At 43.4% G+C, this 24,432-nt stretch overlaps 2 protein-coding genes across 2 annotated transcripts in view; both read left to right on the forward strand.

Annotated features, from left to right (window-relative positions):
• The first annotated feature begins 722 nt into the window (after positions 1–722).
• Positions 723–16,740, forward strand: st8sia1 (ST8 alpha-N-acetyl-neuraminide alpha-2,8-sialyltransferase 1). The gene is made up of 5 exons (XM_083757533.1): positions 723–1,570; positions 3,590–3,734; positions 13,394–13,503; positions 14,885–14,977; positions 16,202–16,740. The coding sequence occupies exons 1-5, from the start codon at positions 1,392–1,394 to the stop codon at positions 16,683–16,685; spliced, it is 1,011 nt and encodes a 336-aa protein (XP_083613659.1). The 5' UTR covers positions 723–1,391; the 3' UTR covers positions 16,686–16,740.
• A 6,189-nt stretch (positions 16,741–22,929) lies between these two features.
• LOC310853418 (troponin I, slow skeletal muscle-like) overlaps positions 22,930–24,432 on the forward strand; it is a 32,213-nt gene continuing 30,710 nt past the window's right edge. Inside the window, exon 1 of the mRNA XM_083757750.1 lies at positions 22,930–23,044. The gene's annotated coding sequence lies outside the window, so the exon portion shown is untranslated. The remainder of the gene's footprint in view (positions 23,045–24,432) is intronic.

The raw sequence follows: 24,432 nt of genomic DNA on the forward strand, positions 1-24,432 counted from the left end.
ATTTAATGTTTGTGTAGGACAAAAGCTATATTTCTCACAGTTTTTCCTGCATTCAAAACTGTAATTGAAATACTTTTCCAAATAATGTATAATTAATAACAAAATACCAAAACAGTCCAGTAGAGGGGAGCAGCGCGCCATGGTTGCGCCGTGGTGTGTTCACTACTAGGACAAGAAGCACTTTGTCTCTGTGAGGGGGGGGGGGGCGCTGGTGGAGGGGGAGGAGAACAGCTATTTGGATTCAATGGGTTGGTCCCGACGTTGCCATGACCCGATTTGTATAAGCGACGGGGCTTGTTTTTCTCCCGATTTTTTTGGGCTTATTTCTGAAGTGAAGTGTGTTTATTTTGGGCTTTATTCCTGAATGTTGTTTAAACCAGTGGTTCTCAAACACTTTCATGTCAAGGACCCCCAAATTTGTTCATAATTGTCAGCATAATTAGGGCCTACAACGATCCCTATCTGAAAATATGTTGTGCCAGGGCCCAGAAGGCAGGTACCAGATTTGCGTTGTTAGAATGTTTCAAAAGTATTTAGCCTACTTATTTCGCCTTTCTCACCAAGTAAAAACAAAAACAAAAAAACAGATGCATATTTGGTTATAGACATGTTATAGTGCTCGTGTGGCCTATTATAGTCGCTTCTTTTGGACAAATCTGGCAACACTGGTTTGAATGGATTGGACCCGGGCGCACTTGCATACTCACAGCCCCCGTGGAGCCTGCAGGACAAGCAGAGACAGACAGAGGGGACTCAGAGGACAGGGGACAGAGGAGGAGGACAGTCGGACCTGACGGGGTACAGACAGTCAGTCAGACAGACAGACAGACACAGGCCGTCGAGACAGTTTTTTTTCGGAAGCGAATTAAATGGGGATGCCGCTGCAGAGAGGGACCGGGCCCAGCACATCATCATCATCATCATCATCATCATCTCTCACAATAATAACGGCGGCGACGAGGCTGTGCTGCGTGTTGTTAACGGCGAAACGTCGCACCGATGCACCGAGGAGACGAGCAGAGAGGCGCGGATTGCAGCAGCCCTGAATCCAGTCTGTCCCACTGATCTGATCTAGCGCGTCGCTGCTGCAAAAAGGACAGGACAGGCTGAACCCGTTCCCCCTTTTTCTGCAACAGAACGGGACATTCCACATGAATAGGGGTCTAGGGGGAGCGGGGGGATTCGATGCTTGAAAATTCATCAACATCCACTCCATCTGGGATGAGAGAGGATGCCGATTAATAGACGCTGGGGTACCGAGGCTAATAGACGCTCAGACAGAAGAAGACGACGCCTTTAATGCCACCATCAGTTTGACTTTGAATGAGCTTGTTCTTGTCGTGAGTTGTGTGTATTTTGGAGACACACTGCCACACACGCAGACAGGAAACATGTTGGTGCGATGCTGCAGGAACAAGCTCTCTGTGTGGGCCGCGCTGTGCGTCCTGGTGCTGTGCTGGTTCTACGTGTTCCCAGGGTACAGGATCCCCAGCGACAAGGAGATCGTGGACGAGGTGCTGAGGCAGGGTCCCGCGTGGCAGAGGAACCAGACTGGCATTGATTTGTACAGGTGGGTAGTGGTGGATCATGCACTCGCATGTTTGAGGGGCTTGCGCCCCTCCTATGTCCAGCTTTGAGGGGGCATGCGTGTAAACAGCATTGTCCGACTCCTCACGCTCTCACACTGTCTGTAACCCAGGCTCGTGTGTATAGGCCTACATTGGATTCATACAAGGCATTGGGATCATAATGGTAACTTTTATACGTTTATTGCTACTAATGTTGATGATGTCTTAGTCTATGTCTTACATTACTGTAAGCTATATTATTGGATGTCTTTAAAGGGCTTGATTAATTGAATACACATACAACCCACAATGTAAACAAGACCCTAGGGCTTATATAGCTAAGGCCTATAGGGCTTTTTGTGTTATCCCTTTAGCATCATTGTATAACTGTATAACTTTCCAAATGTACTATTTGCAGGTTAATTAAGTACCAGTATTCAATCAATCAATCAGTTAACCCGTGGTAAATAAGTTAAAGCATTAAATTGGGCCCCAAATCATGTGCTAGTATTAGTCCTATATTATTGTTACAGGCCTTGGGTGATGATGACACTATAACCATCTCCAGAACAGGTTTGTTACACTTACAGTTGCCCATTTTAAGGGACGGACAAGACACTGCAATATTGCCCTAAAGATCTGTCATTGCGCTGGCTTTGCTCCTGTTTTACATAGAAAAGAACAAAGCAGGCAAAATGCCGACCCCCTGTGTGCTTCTACATATCATGCCAGCTTTCTTTCCGGCTTTCCGGAATCAGAGGAGTGATGCTGAACACTTCAGCGTCAGCTATAGCCAGTGTATGAGAGTATTGAGGTGCTTTTGGTAGCCGTGCATATTTGTGCCACTCACAATACATACATACATACATACATTTAGATGCCTACATGTATATTGTCTCGGTCGGATGGAAACCCGAAAAAGTCCAAATTGCGTCTGGGATCTGCCTGTTTAATTGTGCTAGCGCACAAGCCTTTCACAACACATGGCCGTTCGGAGCAGGCAGATTCTTTTTTTTTTTTTTTTTTATTTAAGATATTTTTTTGCGGCTTACGCCTTTTATTGATTTTTTGAAGGGACAGACAGTAGGCTGACAGGAAACGGGAGAGAGATGGGGGGATGACATGCAGTAAAGGCCGTGTCGGGCTCGGGAGTCGAACCCGCGGCACACTGCGACTGGATTACCAGTCAGGTGCCCAGACCGTTACGCCACGGCCTGGGCAGCAGGCAGATTCTTGAAGAACTGCTCATCCGATCGGCTTGACAGTTGACACTGCACTCCTATAGGTCCTCAGCAGTACACCCGTCAAGCTTGAAGTTCATTGGATGACCAGTTCTTGAGATACGCGATGGCTGCTGTTCAGAATGCATGCCGGTTTGGAGAGGGCCAGTTCTGGAGAACCGCTCATCCGTTCCACTTCACACTCGAGATAGCACTTCCCAGAGTCCTCCGCAATATACCTGCCAAGTGTGAAGTCAATCGGTTGAGCAGTTTGCCAGATCAGCATGGCTCCTTCAAGAGCAGGCTGGTTCTGGTAAAACTGCTCATCCAATCAACTTTACACTCGACCGTGCACTACCGTGGGTCCTCAGCAATAAACCATCCCAAGTATGATGTCGATCATTGGATGAACTGCTCTTGAGATATGCAAAGGACAGACAGACCCTGTCTCCCAGGCCTGTAAATCTACTGTGTTATTTGAGAAGAACAGAACATTACAAAAAACAAGATACCGGTACTCCTTTAAGTTTGAAAGATACAGACCACTGACTCCTGTAGCTTCCAGACAATTGCAGTTTAGTAGTTCACCCCAAAAAAGTACTTATTTTCTTTCAATTACACACCCCATGATAGCTTGAATTCATGGAGATGTTTTTGTTTTTGTCGGCATTCCTGAGCCAATAATTCGATGGTGGCTAGGGAGTTGTTCATCAGTAACACATTTTTGGGTGAACTACTCCTTTAAACCATCATCAAACCTATAGTGGTAATACTGTTATGTCGCGTTTCCTGTCTCCACAGAAAGTTGCTGACAGAATGTTGCGACCCGCAGAAGATGTTTGCGGTGACCAAGGAGAACTCCCCCCTCGGCAAGGTCCTCTGGTACGACGGAGAGTTCTACCACTCACACACCGTCAACAATGACACCTACCCTCTCTTTGTGCCGGTGAGTCTAACAACACTGTGTGCGTGCGTGCGTGTGTGAAGGCATTGCCAGAAGGACACTAGCGTTTTGGACTGAATAGGTCGATCACATCAATGCATGAATATACCCTTTAATACCATTACAGTATGTTGTGGTCATCGACCCGATCATCATATTATTTGCACAGGAATTTGACAAAACATAACAAAGAATCTGACATTTGGGTAAGTGTAGATCTGGGATGGAGTGTATACACAGACATCACACAACAAGACTACATACGAGGAGGCGTGGTGTGGGTAATTACGAGAGTAGCACTATATATATACATATCGGTAAAAGGTTTTGTGGCAGTGTTAAGAATAGAGTTGTACAGTGCACATGCACACAGGGCGTATTGACATATCTAAGCTGTAGTAGTACTTTGCTAACTGCCTCTGTCGGGTGGAAACCTCATATGTCCAAAACTGTGACTTTTCACGAGTCAATAAAAAAATGGCAAAAGTAGCAGATCGACGAGCTCTTCCGTCTTTCCAGCTAGCAGCTATGCTTTTTGTGTCACTGAGGTATGATGAGGTACGCCGTTAATTTACGGGATTTTTTTAAAAGGACACACAAACAGGTTTATAGAATATGGAGATAAGAGGTCTCTGCCTGACAGCGACGTGATGCTAGATGAGTCATGACACCTTTTTATTGAACGTTGCCATGGTTACAGCGCATAATAACCATTTGAACGGCCTCCCCCCTCCCCCCGTCCCCGTCCCCCGTCCCCCCCCCCGTCCCCCCTCAGTAACGTCCACTTATATTTTCCTCAAATTGCTTTTCTACACAAGCTACTGTCTTCCCCCCAAACCCCCCACGCCCCACAGAGAGAGAGAGAGAGAGAGAGAGAGAGAGTGCCCCCTCCCCCAACGTAGCCTACATCTCTCGCAGTCACACAGACAGGCGGATTGAAAGTAAGACCAGATGGTTGTGAATGATTTTCTCCCTGTCAGCACTACAGCGGCAGCAGCGGCGGTGTAACAGGACACTGTTTCAGAGGGGCTCAGAGATTAGACGTCCTGCTTCAGGGTTGTTGCTCAAATAATTGCGGTTAACGATTTTATTGTGTCATCACTGGACATTGGAACATTATGAATTAACATTACATTTCTGTTTGGGTTTTAGGCTTCATAATCAAAAGATGCACGCTGGCACAGGGCGTGTTTTGGGCTTGTACATTGGGCTTCTAAAATTCTTCTTGAAATGTCAAAACAGGTCAGCTCCATATGGAGATCTAAAGGTTTGAGCTTTGAGGTCAGATGTAGAGTTGCTGGCCGGATCCATATATGCAGATCTAGGTGATGATCCAGTCTTCTCCATGTATGGTTATCCAGGGTTAGATGAGGTCAGTTGCATGATCTTCATATATCAACTTGTCAAGATGGCCATATATGGTGGTGTGACGTGTCAAGAGGCGTGATGTCACAAGGTGTGACCATATATGGACGTGGGACCATATATGGAGGTGTGATGTCACGAGGCGTGACCATACATGGAGGTGTGATGTCACAAGGCGTGACCATATAGTCTATGGGAACACAAATGCAGAACTCCATCGATCCATCCAACTTCAGCCACTTATCCGGAGTTGGGTTGCAGGTTTGGGAGAGTTCCAGCAGAGCACTCCAGACTGGCCCAGTCCTGGAATTTCACTTTTAGTTTTTCCCCATTCGAAACAAGCTCACATTTCAGACAGTAGGCTAGTGATATGTTGTCGGCCCATGTTCAGTTGTAATTATTCGCAAGAGGATCATCAAGCCTATGTGTTTTTTTAAGTTAGACCATGTAGTTCTCAATCTTTTGTTCATGCCCAAGGACCTACGAAATTAATTATGTACGCACGCTTGACATATATTATATGTGCACAAACGCACACACACGCACGCACACATCCTCCAAAGACAAGCTCACGGTGTGGCACAAAGTGACACACTGTGAGCTTGTAGATCTTGTAGACGCTAAAATCTTAAAATGACACATGCTTTCCCGGTTTTAGCAGGTTGTACTGTAGCTATACCCAGCTGTATTCTCAACCTATTCTGGATCAGGGGCAGGGCCCACTCGAAAATCTGAAATCAGGCCTAAAGCCAGGCTTGAAGCCTGATTTATAAATGGTAAGATGGGTCAAATGGGCGGGCTGCGGGCATTATCATAATCAATTTGAATGATCAGTTCATCGATTGTGTTCCGGGCCGACATGGATCCCTTTTTTCCGCTCTACAGTAAATATCTTACCAAAATAGATCCGAACAGATCCACAAGCTCATAATGCGACACGTATGCGAGCTTGTACATCGGCTAATATCCCGGCGAATGTTCTTCTCCCCCACCAGGATAGTGACACTATGAGCTAGTAGGGTTCATCGTGGTGTTTTAACCTAATAAATCATTTGCGTCATTCTTTGCATTCCTTTACTGGGCGACCAGAAGAACTTAAAGGCAGTTGCATGTCTTTGCTTGAACCCACAGGGCATTAGTGGCCCCTTTTATTGCAGCGAATGAATTTCCTGGCTGACTTAATCTGGTTACAGTGGCTGATGAATACATGAATCATAAAGAAGCTCTGCTCCTCTGCGGAAGAGCTGAAATTACAAATATTATATTGTGATCATCATCTAGTCTGTGGTGTTTCTTCTTGTTTTGACCAAAATCGCAATCTGGGAAAAGAATCGAGATAAATCTAATTTTCAGAACAACGAGGGCACCAGAAGAGAATTTCCCATTCATTTTTCTCGGACAAAGCCAACTCAGCTCCTGACAAATCATGACAATAAACACAATTATTTTGGGACGAACAAATAATTGGAAAGAATAAAAACTGTAAAAAAAGGTGTTGTACCCTGCCCTTTTTTCTTCTTTCTAATGAATTGTTTCCGCCTAAAAAACGTGTTCATTGCCAGGAGCCGATTTGACTTTGTCTGAGGCTAAAGGTCTTTAAATAAATACTTTCTGAAACGTCTATGGAAAAATTAATGGGAAATTCCCTTCCGGTGCCCTGCGACGCTCTATAGATGTTCTTGTCAGTCAAAGTGTTAATTTAATATTTGACAATTGGCCATTGTTTACTGTTTGAGTGAGAAAACAATGTTGCACATTAAGCAAATAATCCGGGGACCATCCCAAAATCATTTGGGGACCCCCCCATTTTGAGAACCCCTGATCTAGAGGAGGAGATGCTAAAATGGTCCCAGGGAGAAGGATGGAAGAATGCATGTGAAAGCCACATCTCCATCCAACTCTGCTAAAGGCCCCAGAGGTTGGATGGAGATCAAGGACTCTGTGTGTGTGTGTGTGTGTGTGTGTGTGTGTGTGTGTGTGTGAGGGTGTGTGTGTGTGTGTGTGTGTGTGTGTGTGTGTGTGTGTGTGTGTGTGTGTGTGTGTGTGTGTGTGTGTGTGTGTGTGTGTGTGTGTGTGTGTGTGCGCGCGCACATAGATTAGGTGTTGTTAATGTGAGGGTTGTGTGTATTTCCACTAGGGTTACTTGGGATCCTTTAGGATTTTTAGAACGATTTTGGTTCCTTAACGATTCCCTCTTAACGTTCCGATTCCAAACCCTGCAAGACCCAGATTTATTTCTACTTTCAACACACACAAAAATCAAAATATATAAAAAGAAAAAGTTTATCTATTTTCTTTTTCCGTTTCTTTTTTCTCCTAAACATCATCATTGATGTTCATTGTTTAGTCTTTCAATGCCATTGGCCAGGATATTTGCATATACCCTCAACCCAGAAATTCACACAACTTGGGTCCTGCAGGGTTTTAAGAGGTTCCCTTTAAATTAACGATTCCTATGTACCATATTGGCCTGAATATAAGACTTTTTTGGGGGGGCTTATTTGAGCACGGAATACTCTTCAGTGTTGGAAATGTAACCAACCAACACTGATGAAGGCTGGATATAAGGCTGTCATATTTTGTTTATTTTGGACCATTTTGGATCCATTAGGAAATTTTTAAATAAGGCAATTGTCAAATAGTCAATTTATTTATGGTTAAAGAAGTGATTTATATGCTATATCATACTAACTAATGTTACTGGGGACCCCCCTGAAACCCCCTCAAGGACCCCTGGGGGTCCCCAGACCCCCCTGAAACCCCCTAAAGGACCCCTGGGGGTCCCCAGACCCAGCTGAGAACCATTGCATCAACCCATTAAAACCAGGATTTCTTTCTTTTTTCTTTCTTTGATTTTAGATTTTTGCTTTGGCTATTACAAATAGCAGATACACAAGCTCACAACGTGTCACTTCATGCCATCTGCACATGTACATCTGCTATTTTTAAATATTTTTGCAAAATCTCTGAAGTGTGAGTGTTAGAAGCCATTTGTAGAATCTGCCTCAGTCAGGTCACCATACACATCTCTTTTTTCTTTAGATAAATCTGTATTTTTGACGGTATTGAAGATTGATGGATACTGTAGGTTTGATTGATTGATTGATTGATTGATCAATTGATTGATCATACTAGCATACAGCAAGGTTAGTTAAAAATGCGTCACAAAAAGAAGGTACAGGTTAAAGCTGAGAGAAGATAAATATAAAAAACAAGCCAACGGTGCCAGAGATTAGCTGTCCACAGACAGACACATGGACGTGCAAAACATACTCTCCCCATGCCTTTGGCCTGGGCGTCACTGGGAATAACAAAGGATTATTATTCCCAGTGACACCTTTTTAATGCTTTCTTACGCTTATTCATAATATATATTTTTTTATATTTGTGCCTCATCTCGAGGGTTTATAAATACCCTCTTATATACTGTAATTATACTGTAATACAGCAGACCAAGCCTGGTTGAATGATAATAATAGTCTTTTTTAATGTGAAGTGGTTGTGAAACATCTCAACTAGTAGTAGTCCTCTCTCTTTGCTTCTGTTGTTCTCTCTGCTGTAGCTCTCTATTGCATGCGTGCGCGCACACACACACACACACACACACACACACACACACACACAATAAGGGAGAGCTTGCCGAGAAAGTGTAACCACCGAGTACCAAAAATAAGCCATGGCAGGATATAAGGGCGCACGCGCACACACACACACACACACACACACACACACACACACACACACACACACACACACACACACACACACTCATACACACACATCCTCTTCCCTCGTAGCAGTGCTGCGATCGCAGCCAGTGTTGCCATGTCTGCTTATTATAAGTGACTTTGGGCTTGTTTTTCTGTAGAGATGCTTGTCAATATCTGTAGTGTTTGTTGTTGCTTATTTATGTTGTTTAAACCAGTGGTTCTCAAACATGTTCATGTCAAGTACCCTCCAAAATAAATAATGTACAGTATTTGACTAATTTGTCTTCCCAGAATCTTTTGAAAACAACAGATCTACAAGTGCACACCGGCACAACGCGTTGTGAGCTTGTAACTCGGCTACGTATTTTCAAGTAGCCAATGTATATCGGTTTAAATGTGGCCTAGTTGCTTCTTTTGGGGCTTGTTTTCATTAACCTCGCGTCACTAGGCTTTCCACATCGGAGGAAAGCCTGGTCTGTGTTACAAAATTGCGGTGTGAACCGGTCTGGAGCGGATGATATCGTTATGTCATGTTGTAGTCATTGTTTTGTAGTCATCAGGCCGGAACCATCAATCTGGAACTTCCTTTCCCTCAAACCGGAAGATAACAATAATAGCGTGCCTTGTTCTCTCGTAGCCTGCAGCTTTTATTGGGAAAAATCGGTTTGAGGGAATTTAAGGAAGTTCCAGATTGAGGGTTCCGGCCTGATGACTACAAAACAATGACTACAACATGACGTAACGATATCATCCGCTCCCGACCGGATCATAAACCCGAAAAGGAATGCTGCCCAGGCTATGTTTTCATAGACATGGTTTGCTTATTTCTCTTACAAAATCTGGCAACACTGATAGCAGCTGCCAAGAAATGTGCCAATTAGGGATGTGCTCGTTAATGTGCGGGTTAGTCTTTGTTGTTCACTGTACTGTACAGTAGCCCTACGTTAGATTCCCCCGATGCTTGTTATTATTCCAGCTTTATTTTTCATACTTTTAATGAGCTGGCGGAGTGTTTTGAGAGTCAAAGTGGTTTGAGTTTGGATTGGTTCAAATTCAAAGACTACAGGGATTATTATGAGAAAGCAGCACACGGTGTGACTTGAAAAGGTAATAGTGATTTACACAGATCTTTCTATGATCTATGCTACTGAATCAAAGAAAGTGCATTTTCAGTAGGCTAATGAAATAAACAACAACAAACTTTCCCAAATTAACCACTTTAAACCTGACATCCTAATTTTGGGCATACTGTAGCACACAAAACATATTCCCAAAAAACAATTGTCAAGTACACCCTAATATGTCGCAGGGATTTACCCCAATCCAACCCTTGGTGCTGAGTGCCAAGCAGGGAGGCACCGGGTCTTTGGTATGACTCGGCCTGGGATCGAACCCCGACCTTCCAGCTTCAGGGTGGACACTAACCACAAGACCACTGAGCTGGGCATCATGCTATGAAGTATAGGCTTATGGAGCACCTCTGTCATTTTCAAGCTAATCTTCGAAGGTGACATCATCGATTGAGATTACAAGCTATAAGAAACTGCAACCTTTCTCAGCCTGCTGAATGGTGCCATTGGTAGGCAGGTCCACAACTCCACATAACAGCAATTCATATCAAATTGGGGGTCCTTGGCTTGGAATTAAAGATTTTTTCCATCGCGATACCTACCTAGTACCTATTCGATACAGTGTGTAATTTAATAAAAATCACACTGTGAAGTGAGGAGTGCTCTTATCATTAGGGATGCACAATATAGATTTTTTGTAATAAACTAATAACCGATAATAAAAAACCACACCCGTGTGAAGTGAGTGGTGCAACTCCGTGTGGGGGTCCCCGGAAGTTCCAGACCCACAGGACCACAGCCAGGGTTCAGACCCACAGGACCACAGCCAGGGTGCCGGCCCGGTCCCGGCGAGCTGCCCCACGTCCGAAACGGTAGAGAAATGAGAGAGTTTTGGGGGTCTTTGGGGGTCCCCGGCGAGTGCCCGGGGGGGTCCCCGGAACATCCAGACCCCCAGAAACGCGCCGAGGGGGCCGGGCCGATTCCGGCGAGCTATATAGAAATATGTAAATTAAAGAATATATATACAATATATTATCGGGCCGATAACATAATGCTATCTGGCCGATAATTATCGTGTATCCCTACTTATCATCATACATCACATTCCGTGCTAGGCCAATCAGCTGTGCACATTCCGTGCCCATACACACAAACATACAAAGCTGTGCAGAGGAGGGGCTAGCGCTCCTCAAAAAAAATCATTAATAATTATATAATGGCATATTAATTTTAGATGCTAAATATTTAGTGTCAATGCTAGCGAGCAATGAGGCCATCCTTGCTCTAGAAAACACCAATGTTCCAATCGGGATCACCGGACAATCAGAAAAGACCTCAGAACATCACTCAAAACCATGGAGAGCTCAAGAGTTTCAAGTAAACACACGCACGCACGCGCAAGCGCACACACACACACACACACACACACACACACACACACACACACACACACACACACACACACACACACACACACACACACACACACAAGAGGGGGTGAAAAGTGAGTAGGCAGGAATAATGAGCACAATTGTTTCCATCAGTTTGTGTCCATCTGTGTCTCTGACTCATGCAGATCATCTGTTAATAATATAAAATGATGTATCATGTGTACAACACTATTGTATGACTTGATAGTTGAGGAAATCTTCAATGGTGTGTGTGTGTGTGTGTGTGTGTGTGTGTGTGTGTGTGTGTGTGTGTGTGTGTGTGTGTGTGTGTGTGTGTGTGTGTGTGTGTGTGTGTGTGTGCATGACTGCGTGCGACTGTGTGCGCGACCATGGACAGACCTCCATACACAGCTGCTGACCATTGATCTCTTTCAATAAATCAATGCAGACAAGTGTGTGGGTGTTTGCGGGAATTGACTTCCTTTGGGATTTGAATGAATTTGGATGTTTGGGGCGTGTATGTATGTGTTTGTGGGGGGGGGGGGGGGGGTGAGACAAAGCATGTGATGTGCAAGAAAGAAAGAAAGATGCAACTTGGTGAGTCCTTGACTTGAAACAGTTAGACATCATCATCGTTTTTGAGATCATGGATTTCACAATGGCACGCAAGACTCCACGGTCCTTGCTTACCGATACATGTGTCCCTAGCGATGACATCAGAGAAGGACAGTTGTCCTACCTCTGGTCTGCTTTGAGGCAGAATTCCAGAGAAGGGAAGAAATAACCTCATGATCAGCTCTGTACTGTAGCAGTGACCGGCAAACTGTGTTCTTAGTCCACAATAATTATCCACTATCTGTTTGACCTCTGTATGCTGTGACTGTCTTTCCAGTGCCCCTGGGGTTTCCACGCTGGTCTGTCAGCACACCGCACTGAGACAGGATATTAAAAGAATGCTCTGGTCGCTGCACTGTGCTCATAACAAAACACTACAGTATTATACCATCTAGTTACTTTACAATGCAGCCATTTAGCAGCCGCTCTTCATCCAGACCTACAAAGTGCAGGCTAGTCAATAACATGAGCTTTAGTCAACAAACGAAACCAGCGGGTAAATGTAAATGGTAATGTAAATAGAGTGCAAAGAAAACAATGAACTACTACTGAAATTGTCAACTTAATACTGTGTGTGCGTGTGTGTGTGTGTGTGTGTGTGTGTGTGTTCGTTCTATAGTATGTTTGTTTGCAATCTGCCGTGCCTTTGACAGTGCATGTTGTCGTAGTGACATGTGTATGTGCATTTGTATCTATGTTTGTATCTACGATTTGTATCTTGTATGTATGTCAGAGTCGCACGTGAACTATGTTCAGAACGGTACGACACCTAATAACGAGTCTAACCTGAAAACAAAAGGCGACCGAGCGTTCTCAGTCGCTGCACCCAGACTTTGGAACGCCCTGCCACTGGTTGTGAAAGCTGCACCTTATATGGACATTTTTAAATCTCGTCTAAAAACACACATGTTCTCCCTGGCCTTTTAACACCACATGCCCCTCCCCACTTTTTAATCATGTGTCGCTGTGCTCTCCCATCTCTTGTCTTGTTCTGTACTTCTTTTATTTTACTCGTGAAAAATGTTTTTACTGTATCTTTTTGTGCATTTTGCCGACTGTATACGCTTGTTTTATGCTGTCCAGCACTTGGGCAAACTTGGTTGTTTTAAATGTGCTCTAGAAATACAATTGACATGACTTGACTACGCTGCGATAAGTCTTTTAGTTTGCTTAAAAAATACATGTTAATGACGTTTAGAAGATTTAGAACACTTCCCTGGGGTAAGACAGCCCTCCCCCTAACCACAAGGAGGAGCATTGCACCAAAGCATTGTGGGAATTGTAGTCCATGAAGGAAGTGAGCCCAGTGTCAATGACATCAGAGGCACTGGGCTCACTGCTAAAATCTAAAATATCTATTAGGCCTGACCTCAAAATTTTAAAATATTATTCTAAATTCTCCAGTTTTCTGAAATAAATATTTTCACGGGGGTCCCTCTTTTATAACCATCGTGCTGTACAGTGCATGGATAAACGTGACGTTAACTGGACGTGTCTCCTCCTCTGACCAGGACAACCCTCTGCCGACCCCCCTGAAGAGGTGTGCCGTGGTGGGCAACGGCGGTGTCCTCAGACACAGCAGCTGTGGACGTGACATCGACCAGGCTGACTTCATCATGCGGTAAGACTAGGCATGTAACGATATATCGATATTAATCCCGACGATATATATCGATTTAATAAAAAATATAAATCGATTTTCATTTTTCTTTTAGGGGGGCTAGTGTGTGTGATATGACGTGTGAGCTTTAATCATATTCTATCATATTCAAGTTATTTTGGAGAGAAATGAGAGACCGTAGTAGAAGCCTGCAGAGGGGTCGAGCTGTGTGTCTGTGACTGTGTCCAGGTGATCGTCGTTGATGCTCATTAATACATCAAGGAAGACAATTGTGTTTTTGCACTCTCAAATAGGTCTACAAACTCTACATCTATCCTAAGATGCCATCAAAGAAAGCTTTTTTGTTTTACATGTTAACTCGAGCTAGGATCTAAACAAGAAATGTTTACAGTTATTTACATGAAAAGTAATCCTACTTTTGCAATGTAGTTTAAATAAGAATTGTGAAAAAAGCCCGGGGGGGGGGGGGGGGGAGATGAATCATAAACAAATATTTTTGTCTGTAAAATAAATTAGTGTTTAAAATATTGTGAAAAATCGTATCGTGAAGCTCATATCGTGATACGTAGCACTTGCTCTTCTCCAAAAACGGGAATTATATTGCATATTCTTAACACCATGTCACCTATAGCCCAAAGTAACTACAACTAGTCGCAACTATTGCAACAAAACAGTTTAAAGGTCAACCACACCAAAAATGGTTGCAAAATAAAAAAGCGATATCACGCCTGAGGTCTCGTGCTGTTTTACTGTATATCAACTCTCATCCATGAACACAGCTGTGACCGAATCACAGCTGTGTTCATGGATGAGAGTTCTCAGTCATGACTGATTTCACTCATTTGGATTCCACAGAGAGGTCAGTGTGTCTTTCTCTTAGCTTGTAACCTTAACACATGGATTAAAGTGCTCTCTGTCGTGCCAGTCATGACTGAACTTCATACCTGATGAAGGTCGTTTAGACCGAAACGTTGTCACTCAGCTGAAATAAACTAAGTGAAGACAGTGTGACTGTTTTTTTCTCACACTCCTGTTTCACAAATTGCACATTTGGACTTGGTCATACAAACATTTTCATTCAGGAGATTTCATTTTGCTTTCATCCATTTTTAACCCCCACTGCTGCTCTGCACCATGGGGCTGGTAAAACCAAGCCCTGCACTAATAATAGACACTTTTATATTAGGATAGATTAATGAGTATTTGAATTAGCCAAACCGTTAAAGGGATATTTCACTTAGTTTCAAACATGTTTGAAAACTCAAAAGAATCAACATATGCTGATCCACAAGTCGAGTTTGCCGATCTACATGCAACTTTTTCTGCTTTTTGAGTTTTAATCCTGAAAAGTTATGTTTGTTTACTGTCTCACCTCATCTAGATGTAATCTTCCTCCGCTTTCTAAAGACTACGTTGAGGACGTAGGAACCAGAACCCATCTGGTCACCGCCAACCCCAGCATCATAGAGAAAAGGTACGGCACTGAGACCACACTGTTGGACCCTCATATGGCTTTCATTTCTCCTTCAGTGCAGTGGCCAAACACTGGCCAACACTGATATTATCCTCAATTGGTACTGCTTACAAGGTGGTTTTGCACGAAAAACACTCTTTGGACTAAAAACGGCCATAGCCGTCATCACAAATGTGATGAGGTCATCAAGCAAGTGGCTATGGACGAATTTAGGCCAAGGAGTGCTTTTTCGTGCAAAACTAATGCTTGGAATGTGTGTGTGTGTGTGTGTGTGTGTGTGTGTGTGTGTGTGTGTGCGTGTGTGTGTGTGTGTGTGTGTGTGTGTGTGTGTGTGTGTGTGTGTGTGTGTGTGTGTGTTCTGTGCGTGCGAGTCAGTGAGTGAGTGATCGAGTACATTTATGCTTGCTAGCGTACAACGTACACGCCTGTGTGTGTGTGTGTGTGTGTGTGTGTGTGTGTGTGTGTGTGTGTGTGTGTGCATGTATATGAATAACACTGACCTGTCTTTGTACTGTGTAACATCTGTGTGAAACAACGGAAACTAATTCCTATTTGTAGAAGCACAGCATACAGAGTGACCAGACCAGAATACTGATTAGTCAGCTAGTCAGCAGACGTTCTTATTTCAACCCTTGAAACTAGAGTTATACCAATACCAGTATCGGAAAAGCTGCCGATACTTGTATGGAGTATCAGTCAGTCTGTGCCATTCTGATCCCATGTAATTTATCACACGATGACATTTCATTTACAGTAATATTTTGAATTGATGTTTCACTTGTGTTTTATATTCTTACTGTACAATTTACATTATTGTTTTACTAACTTTTTTTAGTAGATTTTGTATTCATTCCTAGATAAGTCAAACTGTTTTATTTCAAGGACTTATTTCAACTCTTGACAGTGTACAAATGGAACCAAATGGACCCTACGTGTTTGGTTCCATTTGTACACTCTCAGAGTTACAGACCTCTAAGGGTCCATCTGGTAACCCCCCCCCCCCCCCAAAGACACTTTGGGGGGAGAGACTTTGCGAACCACTGTTGTAAAATATGTTTTTTAAATGACGCGCTGGTATCGGATAGACGGCACTCTGTATCGACCAAGGTATGGGTATCGGAATCGGTACCAGGAAGGAAAAAATGGTATCTCTAGTTGAAACCCTAAAACTACTAAAAACAACAAATGCCCTCTCTCTCTCTCTCTCTCTCTCTCTCTCTCTAGGTTCCAGAATCTCCTGTGGTCCAGGAAGTCCTTTGTGGACGGCATGCGGGCCTACGGCTCCGGCTTCGTCTACATGCCGGCGTTCTCCATGAAGCCGGGCACCGAGCCGTCGGTGCGGGCGTACCACGCACTCGCCGACGCCTCCTCCGACCTCACCGTGCTCTTCGCCAACCCCGACTTCCTGCGCGCCGTGGGCAAGTTCTGGAAGGGGCGTGGCGTGCACGCGCGCCGCCTCTCCACGGGCCTCTTCCTGGTGAGCCTGGCGCTGGGCCTGTGCGAGGAGGTGACGGCGTACGGCTTCTGGCCGTTCGCTGCCGGGCCGGACGGCGCGCCGGTCAGCCACCACTACTACGACAACATCCTGCCGTACAAGTGGTTCCACGCCATGCCCGAGGAGTTCGTGCAGCTCTGGCAGCTGCACAAGAGCGGCACGCTGCGCATGCGCGTGGGCCAGTGCCCACCATCACGGGACGGGCGGAGCTAGAGCGAAATGGGGGGAAGGCTGTTCGGATAGGAAGAAGAAGAAGGAGGATGAGATGATGATTATTGAACGCTGGTTCTCAAAGTGGGGTCCGGGGACCCTCGGGGGGGGGGGAGGGGGCGGTTCCATGAGGGGCGTTCCAAATGGACCCTTTACAGGTCTGTATTAACTCTGGGAGCGTGCACATGGAACAAAATGGATCGGTCCATTTGTGCACTCCCGGAGTGCACACCCGTTATGGGTAATCCTTGACATTTTTAGAAAACGTTCGAGAACCACTGAATTCAGAATGAAGAGGATTTGTTTGGGTTGGGGTCAAGGCAGGGGGGATGGGGGTCAAGGCAGGGGGGGTGGCGAAGGAGGAGTCATAGTGCCGTGATTGACACGCATGCACAATGCACAAACATGCATAATATTCCCCTGATACTCGCCTATACATCACCACTGTGTGCTGTACACACGCACACACAGCACCCCCTGCTGGTAGTTCACTTGTCATAAGAACGTCTCTTATGACAAGGTACACAAAACACACACAATAACACGACACAATCTGTACATTCCCCCCGAAAAGCCACCCACCCACCATATCTCTGCCCCCCCCCCGCCGTGTGTGCATGCGTGCATGTGTGTCTCTAAGGCTATTAAGAGTGAAATGGGGGTGGGGGGCGTATCTGACTGACAGCTGGGACAGCTGCTAGACTAGGCAACGCCCTCTGGGTCTTTGTCCCAGCGCAGAGACGGGAGGAGTGGAGAGGCCTGGAGGAAAAAGAACTAAAATAATGCACTGAAAGACAAGAAGACAAAACAAAAACGAAGGGTGAAACGGTATCCTGGTTTTAGGCTTGAATAGTGCTGAAATTTATCAAGGAATTAAATGGCACTGGGAGAAGGCATCGTCATGTGTGTGACATGTGTGAAAGGAATTCTTATTTCGTTTTGTAAACGGAATCGGCATGACTTGTTGCCAAATACTGTTGAGGTTCGGAGACGTCGGACCCAACCAAGAAGGATGCATACTGTGTACCGAACAGAAGAACACTCAACAGTGGTCTAATGTTCATTTAGGTTTTGCTTAAGTTGTCAACTGTGATGTCTTAGATATGTTGTTATTTGAGCCTGCGATCATTGCCGACCATATGTGACCATGTGGATAAGGGAGCAAAACATAACTTGCATACAATAATGTCAAATACATTGAGGACAACTAACTCATCTTCATGCATCCTCGCCATAGCCCCCCCCCCCCCTCCCTTCACACACACACACACACACACACACACACACACACACACACGTTTGTGGTACTATACTTGTAAGGACATACATTTTGCCATCTTTAACCCTAAAGCCCGTAATAGCCAGCTCACAGAGTACGTGTCAAAGTGTGATACATTGTTGTCAAAGTGTGATAGATTGTGAGCTTGTAGATCTGCAAAACGTTTAAAACCATAAGCCTAAAACAACCATTTATCTCTCTCTCACACACACACACACACACACACACACACACAGACACACACACACACACACACACACACACACACACACACACACACACACACACACAAACAGAGACACACTCTTTATCTGAACGAAGAAATGTGGAAGGTACCATGTACGGCTCCTCTGGGGGGGAGGTACCATGTATGACTTTTCCAGAGGGGTGAATAGGTTGCTAATTGAGCTGCAGTATATCTGCTATCTGCCAAGGACCAAGTGAAGAGAACACTGGCCTCTTTGATGCATTCTTTGGGTTCTCAAGTGGCCTGACATAGATATGAAGAGAGGGATTAACAAGAACACACTTGCTATCTGTTAGACATTTAGAAAGTTATAGGAGATGTAAGTGAGTTTTTTTTAGTTTTTTATGCTTTTGTTAAAAGTAAGCGGAAAATAGCTCTATGTTCCGAGAGTAACAGGTCTCCCCGTCTCTCCAGCTCATTTGAGACAAATTTCATTTTCAGGTGAGGACACTGGGGGTTAATACTGAACAAAAACTCTGTAATGATGATGTAATGATTACTCTCAGAATGTTGAGCTATGTAACACTGTTACTGAACACACACTCTGTAGTAATGATTACTATCACAATGTTGAGCTTTAAAGGCCAAAAATATGACCCCCCCCATGCAGCCTTGAATTCATGGAGATTTCTTCCTGGTGGTCGATGAACAGCACCAGCTACCCGGTCATCGAATTATTGGCTCAGGGTCAGTACTCTGACAAAAACTAAATAGGCCTAAATCTCCATAAATACAAGGCTTCATGGGGTGTGTACTTAAGAACAGTTTTCTTCTGGTGCTGGACGCCTCAGATAATTTTCTACCTTTCATCGCTCTCATTTTGAGTGTAAATGCAGGGACGCTGAACGAGCCATGTCCTAAATGTTCATTTTATACGATGTCTTTTATTTTTTACCTCCTTTGCACACAAGGGAAAACAAATAACTTGGTGAAGTAGTTATGTACTGTAGTTTGCCATGTGTTAACCTGCCATATTTGCATCAGGGTTCCTTTTCCTTTGCATATTGAACACAATGACGTTGGGTGGAGATGTTGTTTTGTTCTGCATTTGTTTAACTTCGTTCTAAAGTCTGTGCCATACTGTCAAAACATAAGCTTAAGCAGCCTGAAGATCTACAAGCTCCAAATGTGTCGAATCACAATGTGGACAGTGTTGTGAGCTTGCAGATCTGCAATTTTCCAATGCGTGACACCAATGAAACAGATTAAAAGAACCCTTGTTTTTCTTTAATAGTTTTCATCCATGCCTTGTCTCTTATCAGAATGGAAGGTTGAGTGCCTTTTAGGATGCAACAAAGGTAAAAGGAAGCATTGCAAAAATAAGTAATTAAAAAAAACCTATAGTTCCACATTATCCTGTTGCCTTTTACTGTAACTGCAGCTTAGATTTCTTTTTTTTTTCCCCCACACGGTATATTGTGAATTAACATTGAGATATGTGCTCCATTCAATCCCAGCCATATCAACGTGTTGCCACATGTTATCTGTTACATGACATAAGAAGAGAGGGGTTTATTTGTCACCCATACATATACCCTCTGCATTTGATGCTAAAATACCCCCCCCCCCCCTGCCCGACAGCCTCTCTCCTCCAAACTTTAGCCTTCATAGGCTATCTTTATTTAAATTTGTTCTTCTATGGTCCATTTTTCCCTCTCAACACCAAATGTATTAGCTGTGTTGCGACTCGTTGTGAGCTTGTAGATCGGCTATCTTCGCTGAATGTTCACCCCAGAATGATACGTACGTACGTATGTACGTATATACGTATGTATGTATGTATGTATGTATGTATGTATGTATGTATGTATGTATGTATGTATGTATGTATGTATGTATGTATGTATGTATGTATACATGTATGTATGTATGTATGTATGTATTTTACACATCAAATGTTTTATGATCTTGATTCACCAGGAGTCTGGATGCCTTTTGGTTCCCATCTTCAAATATAATTTATATAAATAAGTTTGGAAATGTTTGAAAAATGAATGGGTTTTCCATCTGTGGCACCACAACATTCCTGCCACTGCTATGCCCTATAGGGTTTGTGTGGTTAAACAACAGACTGGGCTGTAATGAGCGTAAACATCAAGTCTTAATCTCCAGCTATACTGTATATTTTTGGTAAAGTTTTACTGTCGTTTACAGTCCAAATGCACATAATATGGATCCTTCCTTCAGACTTGGATTTGAACCTAAAGTTTACTTTAAAACCAAATTAGATTGAATTAACAACGACCCCTTATTTATTCTGCAGTCTAATTGTGAACGTGTGACATACTGTGTAGTTACATCTCGATGCGTGCTAATATCTGTCATATTTTTGTTTTAGTTTGTGTATATTTAGTTACTTGAAACAGACAAGACTAGAACTTAAATCCCAGCCATATCGAAGACACATCTTCTAAGGCAGTCTGTTTAACTTGACAGTGAAATGTTCTCATCAGATATGTCTCTGGATCACATTGTCCTTGGCACTGTTGTTCTGCCAACCCACTCTGTAAGTGAGCGAGTCAGTCGCAGTGTGCCAGATAGATATACCTCTCCTTATTTCTGGTACAATCTCTCTCTCCCTCTCTCTCTATTATTGAGCCAAGTGACCAAATTGTCATAAATATGTGTTTTTAAAACATCAGCAGAGACAATATTATCGTTGTGGCCTGCACTCACGGCACACGTTGCTCCGTGCGAATGTTAAGAATCGAAACAATATGTTTCTGGTCCTGTGTTGACATGGTGGTGAACTGGTGAAGAACCGTTACAGGACAGGTATAAACCCTGGAGAAAGCAGCATTATATAGCCGAACAGGGATTCATTTATTCATTTTCTTTTCTACGTTACAAAAGGTACACGTCTTACAATTTACAAGAATGACTCAGGCTGGTGGACAACAAAAGTAGTCTTGTAGGTAGGCCTACAGATTCCAGCAGCCCCCCCCCCCCCCCCCCTCTCTCTCTCTCTGACACACTGCACTGCTTTCATCCCACAGTCTGTTTCCCAAAACATGGGTCACCAATCCATTCACGGGTCGCGAGTAAACATCCCTCTATTTTTTGTTACCTACAAGAAATTACCAAAATTAGAAAATACACGTTTAAGAGGTTTGGGTCTCGAGCTAAAACGTTTGGGAACAGGGATAATACCACATTAACTTGAGTCAAACAAAACTAACAAACTTCACACACACACTCCCATCTCTCTCCCTGACCTATTGTTAGCTGGGACTCGCAAAATCTCTTCTTTCTGGTACAACTGATTTTAGAAATCACTCTCTCTCAAGTGACACCAATAATGTATGACTTCTTGGCTTTTGTTTTAGAAAGAAAATGTCAGTAGAAAATCCCTCTCCTGCAGGCTCAGTGAGGGTGTCAAGAACTGAAACCATGTTGGCATATATCGTACCAACAGTGTAAATACTCCATTGTACTTGGGTTATTTTGATATTCCATGTTCTTTGCCTACTTTTTTTCAATAAACATGAGAAACAAGTGGCAGGGGTTAAATTGAACAGTGGATTGTTGTTCATTCCTCTCGCTTGCAAACGTAAACAAAAAATGCTAACTTTATACTTTCGTTAAGTAAACAGTGAAATATAACATCATGTTATGTGATGATGTCGCCCTGTGGAGTACTGTACTGTTCAGTAGCATGCAAGGACCTTTCTGCTGTTGATGATGATGTCTTGTGCAGATGCGTGTAGACAGTGTTCAAAACCAAAGCTGGTCTCGCTTTACAGGCTCAGGAAATGCAAGGGCTTGAAATACAGCCAAGATGTTACGTGACATCTCTTATCCTGGCTGCACCATCTGAGCAATTGCTGTGGATTGTAGAATAAAAAATAATATCAGACCAGACAATGGTAGTTAATTGCAAATTATTCTTTCTTTTAAGATGCCTGAATATCAAAATGGCAAATGACTAGTGTTTCACACACAAACTAGAATTATTTACAGAAGTTACTTGACGGTTCTACTAAAAGTAGTCCGTAGTCCTTTGTTTCTTGGGTATGTTTTTAACTGAATTGCAGTAGGATGTGTTTGATGATGTAATGCCATGCCTGGTTACTTTTTGGAAAATGTGACAAATGTGTTTTATTTGCCTTGACTTAATGACTTTGTTTATAAAAAAAGAAATCATATAAAGAAAAACATTTTTAATTTGTTTGTGTGCACCAATTTTGTCAATCACTTGTTTTGTTTAGTGCAAGTTGTCTGAGGAGTGACCCTGCCTGAGCATGTAAAAAAAAAAGAAAAAAATACCGGGAAGTTAAAAAGTATATATAAAAAGAAAAACATATTCAAGGACTGAACATACTCTATGTGGGAAAAAAACTATGATTAATGTGAAAACAATGAAGAAGAATCACATCCATATACAAGGCAAACATTCCAATAAAGGAAAGATGGTGAAACGCCAAACACATTGTGACTGTTTTGTGATTTTTAAATGTAGTTTTGTTCAATTTAGGTTGAGGAGTGGAGTCTGGAGACCTGCACAGTGCACCCTCTACTCTGCCGCCACTCCCCATTCTCATTAGCCCTTCCTCATTCACAATCACTGTATCCACTACACCTGCCTCCACTCACCACAGCCAATTCTTGTTTCAATTACCACCAGTATAAATACACTTGTGACCGACTTGTTTGATCTGCTTCACAACAGACCAATCATGGGTCGTGAGTGCTACGCTTGTAGATTGGCTGTTTCTGCTAGGAGTAGACCAACGATGGCCGTCAGCTCCCGAGACTTCACCCCAACCCTGAGTCCTAACCTTGGGTTCCTCATCCCAATTCCGCATTCATCTCATTTCGTTTCAAGAAATTGTCAAGGTAGGTGTGGTCTCTTACTAGTGAAATGGTGTCTGTGAGTGAGAGTGTGGTATATGTGTACGTGTGCACTGTGGCTTTCAGGTTTTCAACTGATTATGAACCAGGGACCACCACCCTGACTGAGAATCAACCTGGGGACCACTGTTGTGTTGGGAGGGGGGATATGGGCGTGGCGTGGGGGGGATATGGGCGTGGCGTGGGGGGGAAAAAATTACCTTTCCTTATAATGGTGAGGTGACTCAACCAGGCAATCCGGTAGTTTCCCCTTGAGCTTCTAACTCACTTTTTTCTTGATTGACGTCCAATTTCCCATAACATTGACGCGTCATCATAATGTCACCAGGTAATTTACTGCATCGTTTCTCAACTTGTCGTCAATACTGGACCACCAGTTGAAAACTCATGATATAGTACATTCAGTAGTATTGATTCAAGTACTGACATTGTTTTACCCATTCAGGACGGGAACCCCTTTTTGTGTTTTTTTTTTAATGAATATTTGCAGTTTTTCAGAAATCTTTTAGAGGATTTAGAAGGCATTTTTAGAATCAACAATATCAGTGCTACAGTAAATGGGTTAAGTATGTAGAAATACTGTAGGCCTACTAATGCTTCAAGTAAAAGTCTGGTGTTCAAAATGTACTTGCGTATAAAGTAAAAGTAGCCTACTCATTATGCAGTATACAATCCCATTTCAGTTCATGTATAAAAATCATTTGAAAGCAGATACAAGCTCAAGTGTGTGTGTGTGTGTGTGTGTGTGTGTGAACTCCACCCACACAGTCTCTGTGGTAAGTTCAACTTCCTCAGCTCAGCTGGCACAGGAAGTACATCCTCTGCTGTGTGTTGTGTGTGTGTGTGTGTGTGTGTGTGTGTGTGTGTGTGTGTGTGTGTGTGTGTGTGTGTGTGACGGAGACGATGTTTATCTGGGTAGCATAATGCTGAGTGTACAGTAACAGTACAGTAAGTGTCAGGAGCTAGTGCTAGTCTCACACTAAGTTCAAACTTAAGCGTAGTTACAGCTTAAATGACAAGCTATGCTAAGTTTGAACTTTAGTGTGAGGTGGTGCAACTGGCTCCACATGTGCATTGGAGCGGGGTTGATTGTCATCACATTATATATATTTTTTATATCTAGCCTGCAAGCATATAGACTAGAGTATATAGGCCTTACTGTGTGGGAGGTTGGTTGACACTGTAGAGGGTTGACTTTATTGACACGGACACTAGAGGAAACGTCTCTGCAGGAAAGTGAGCAAAACAAGCTGTCGGAGAGAGTGGAAAAACAACTTGATGTTGAGACATGGTCAGCCATTTGGCAATACAGTCTTTGTCTTCCAGTGACACAGCGTTGTTCATGGCCAAAAACCTATTTTGTTAGCCGTCTT

The sequence above is a fragment of the Protomyctophum parallelum genome (genome assembly GCF_964188405.1).
Source record: "Protomyctophum parallelum genome assembly, chromosome: 22".
NCBI lineage: Eukaryota > Metazoa > Chordata > Actinopteri > Myctophiformes > Myctophidae > Protomyctophum > Protomyctophum parallelum.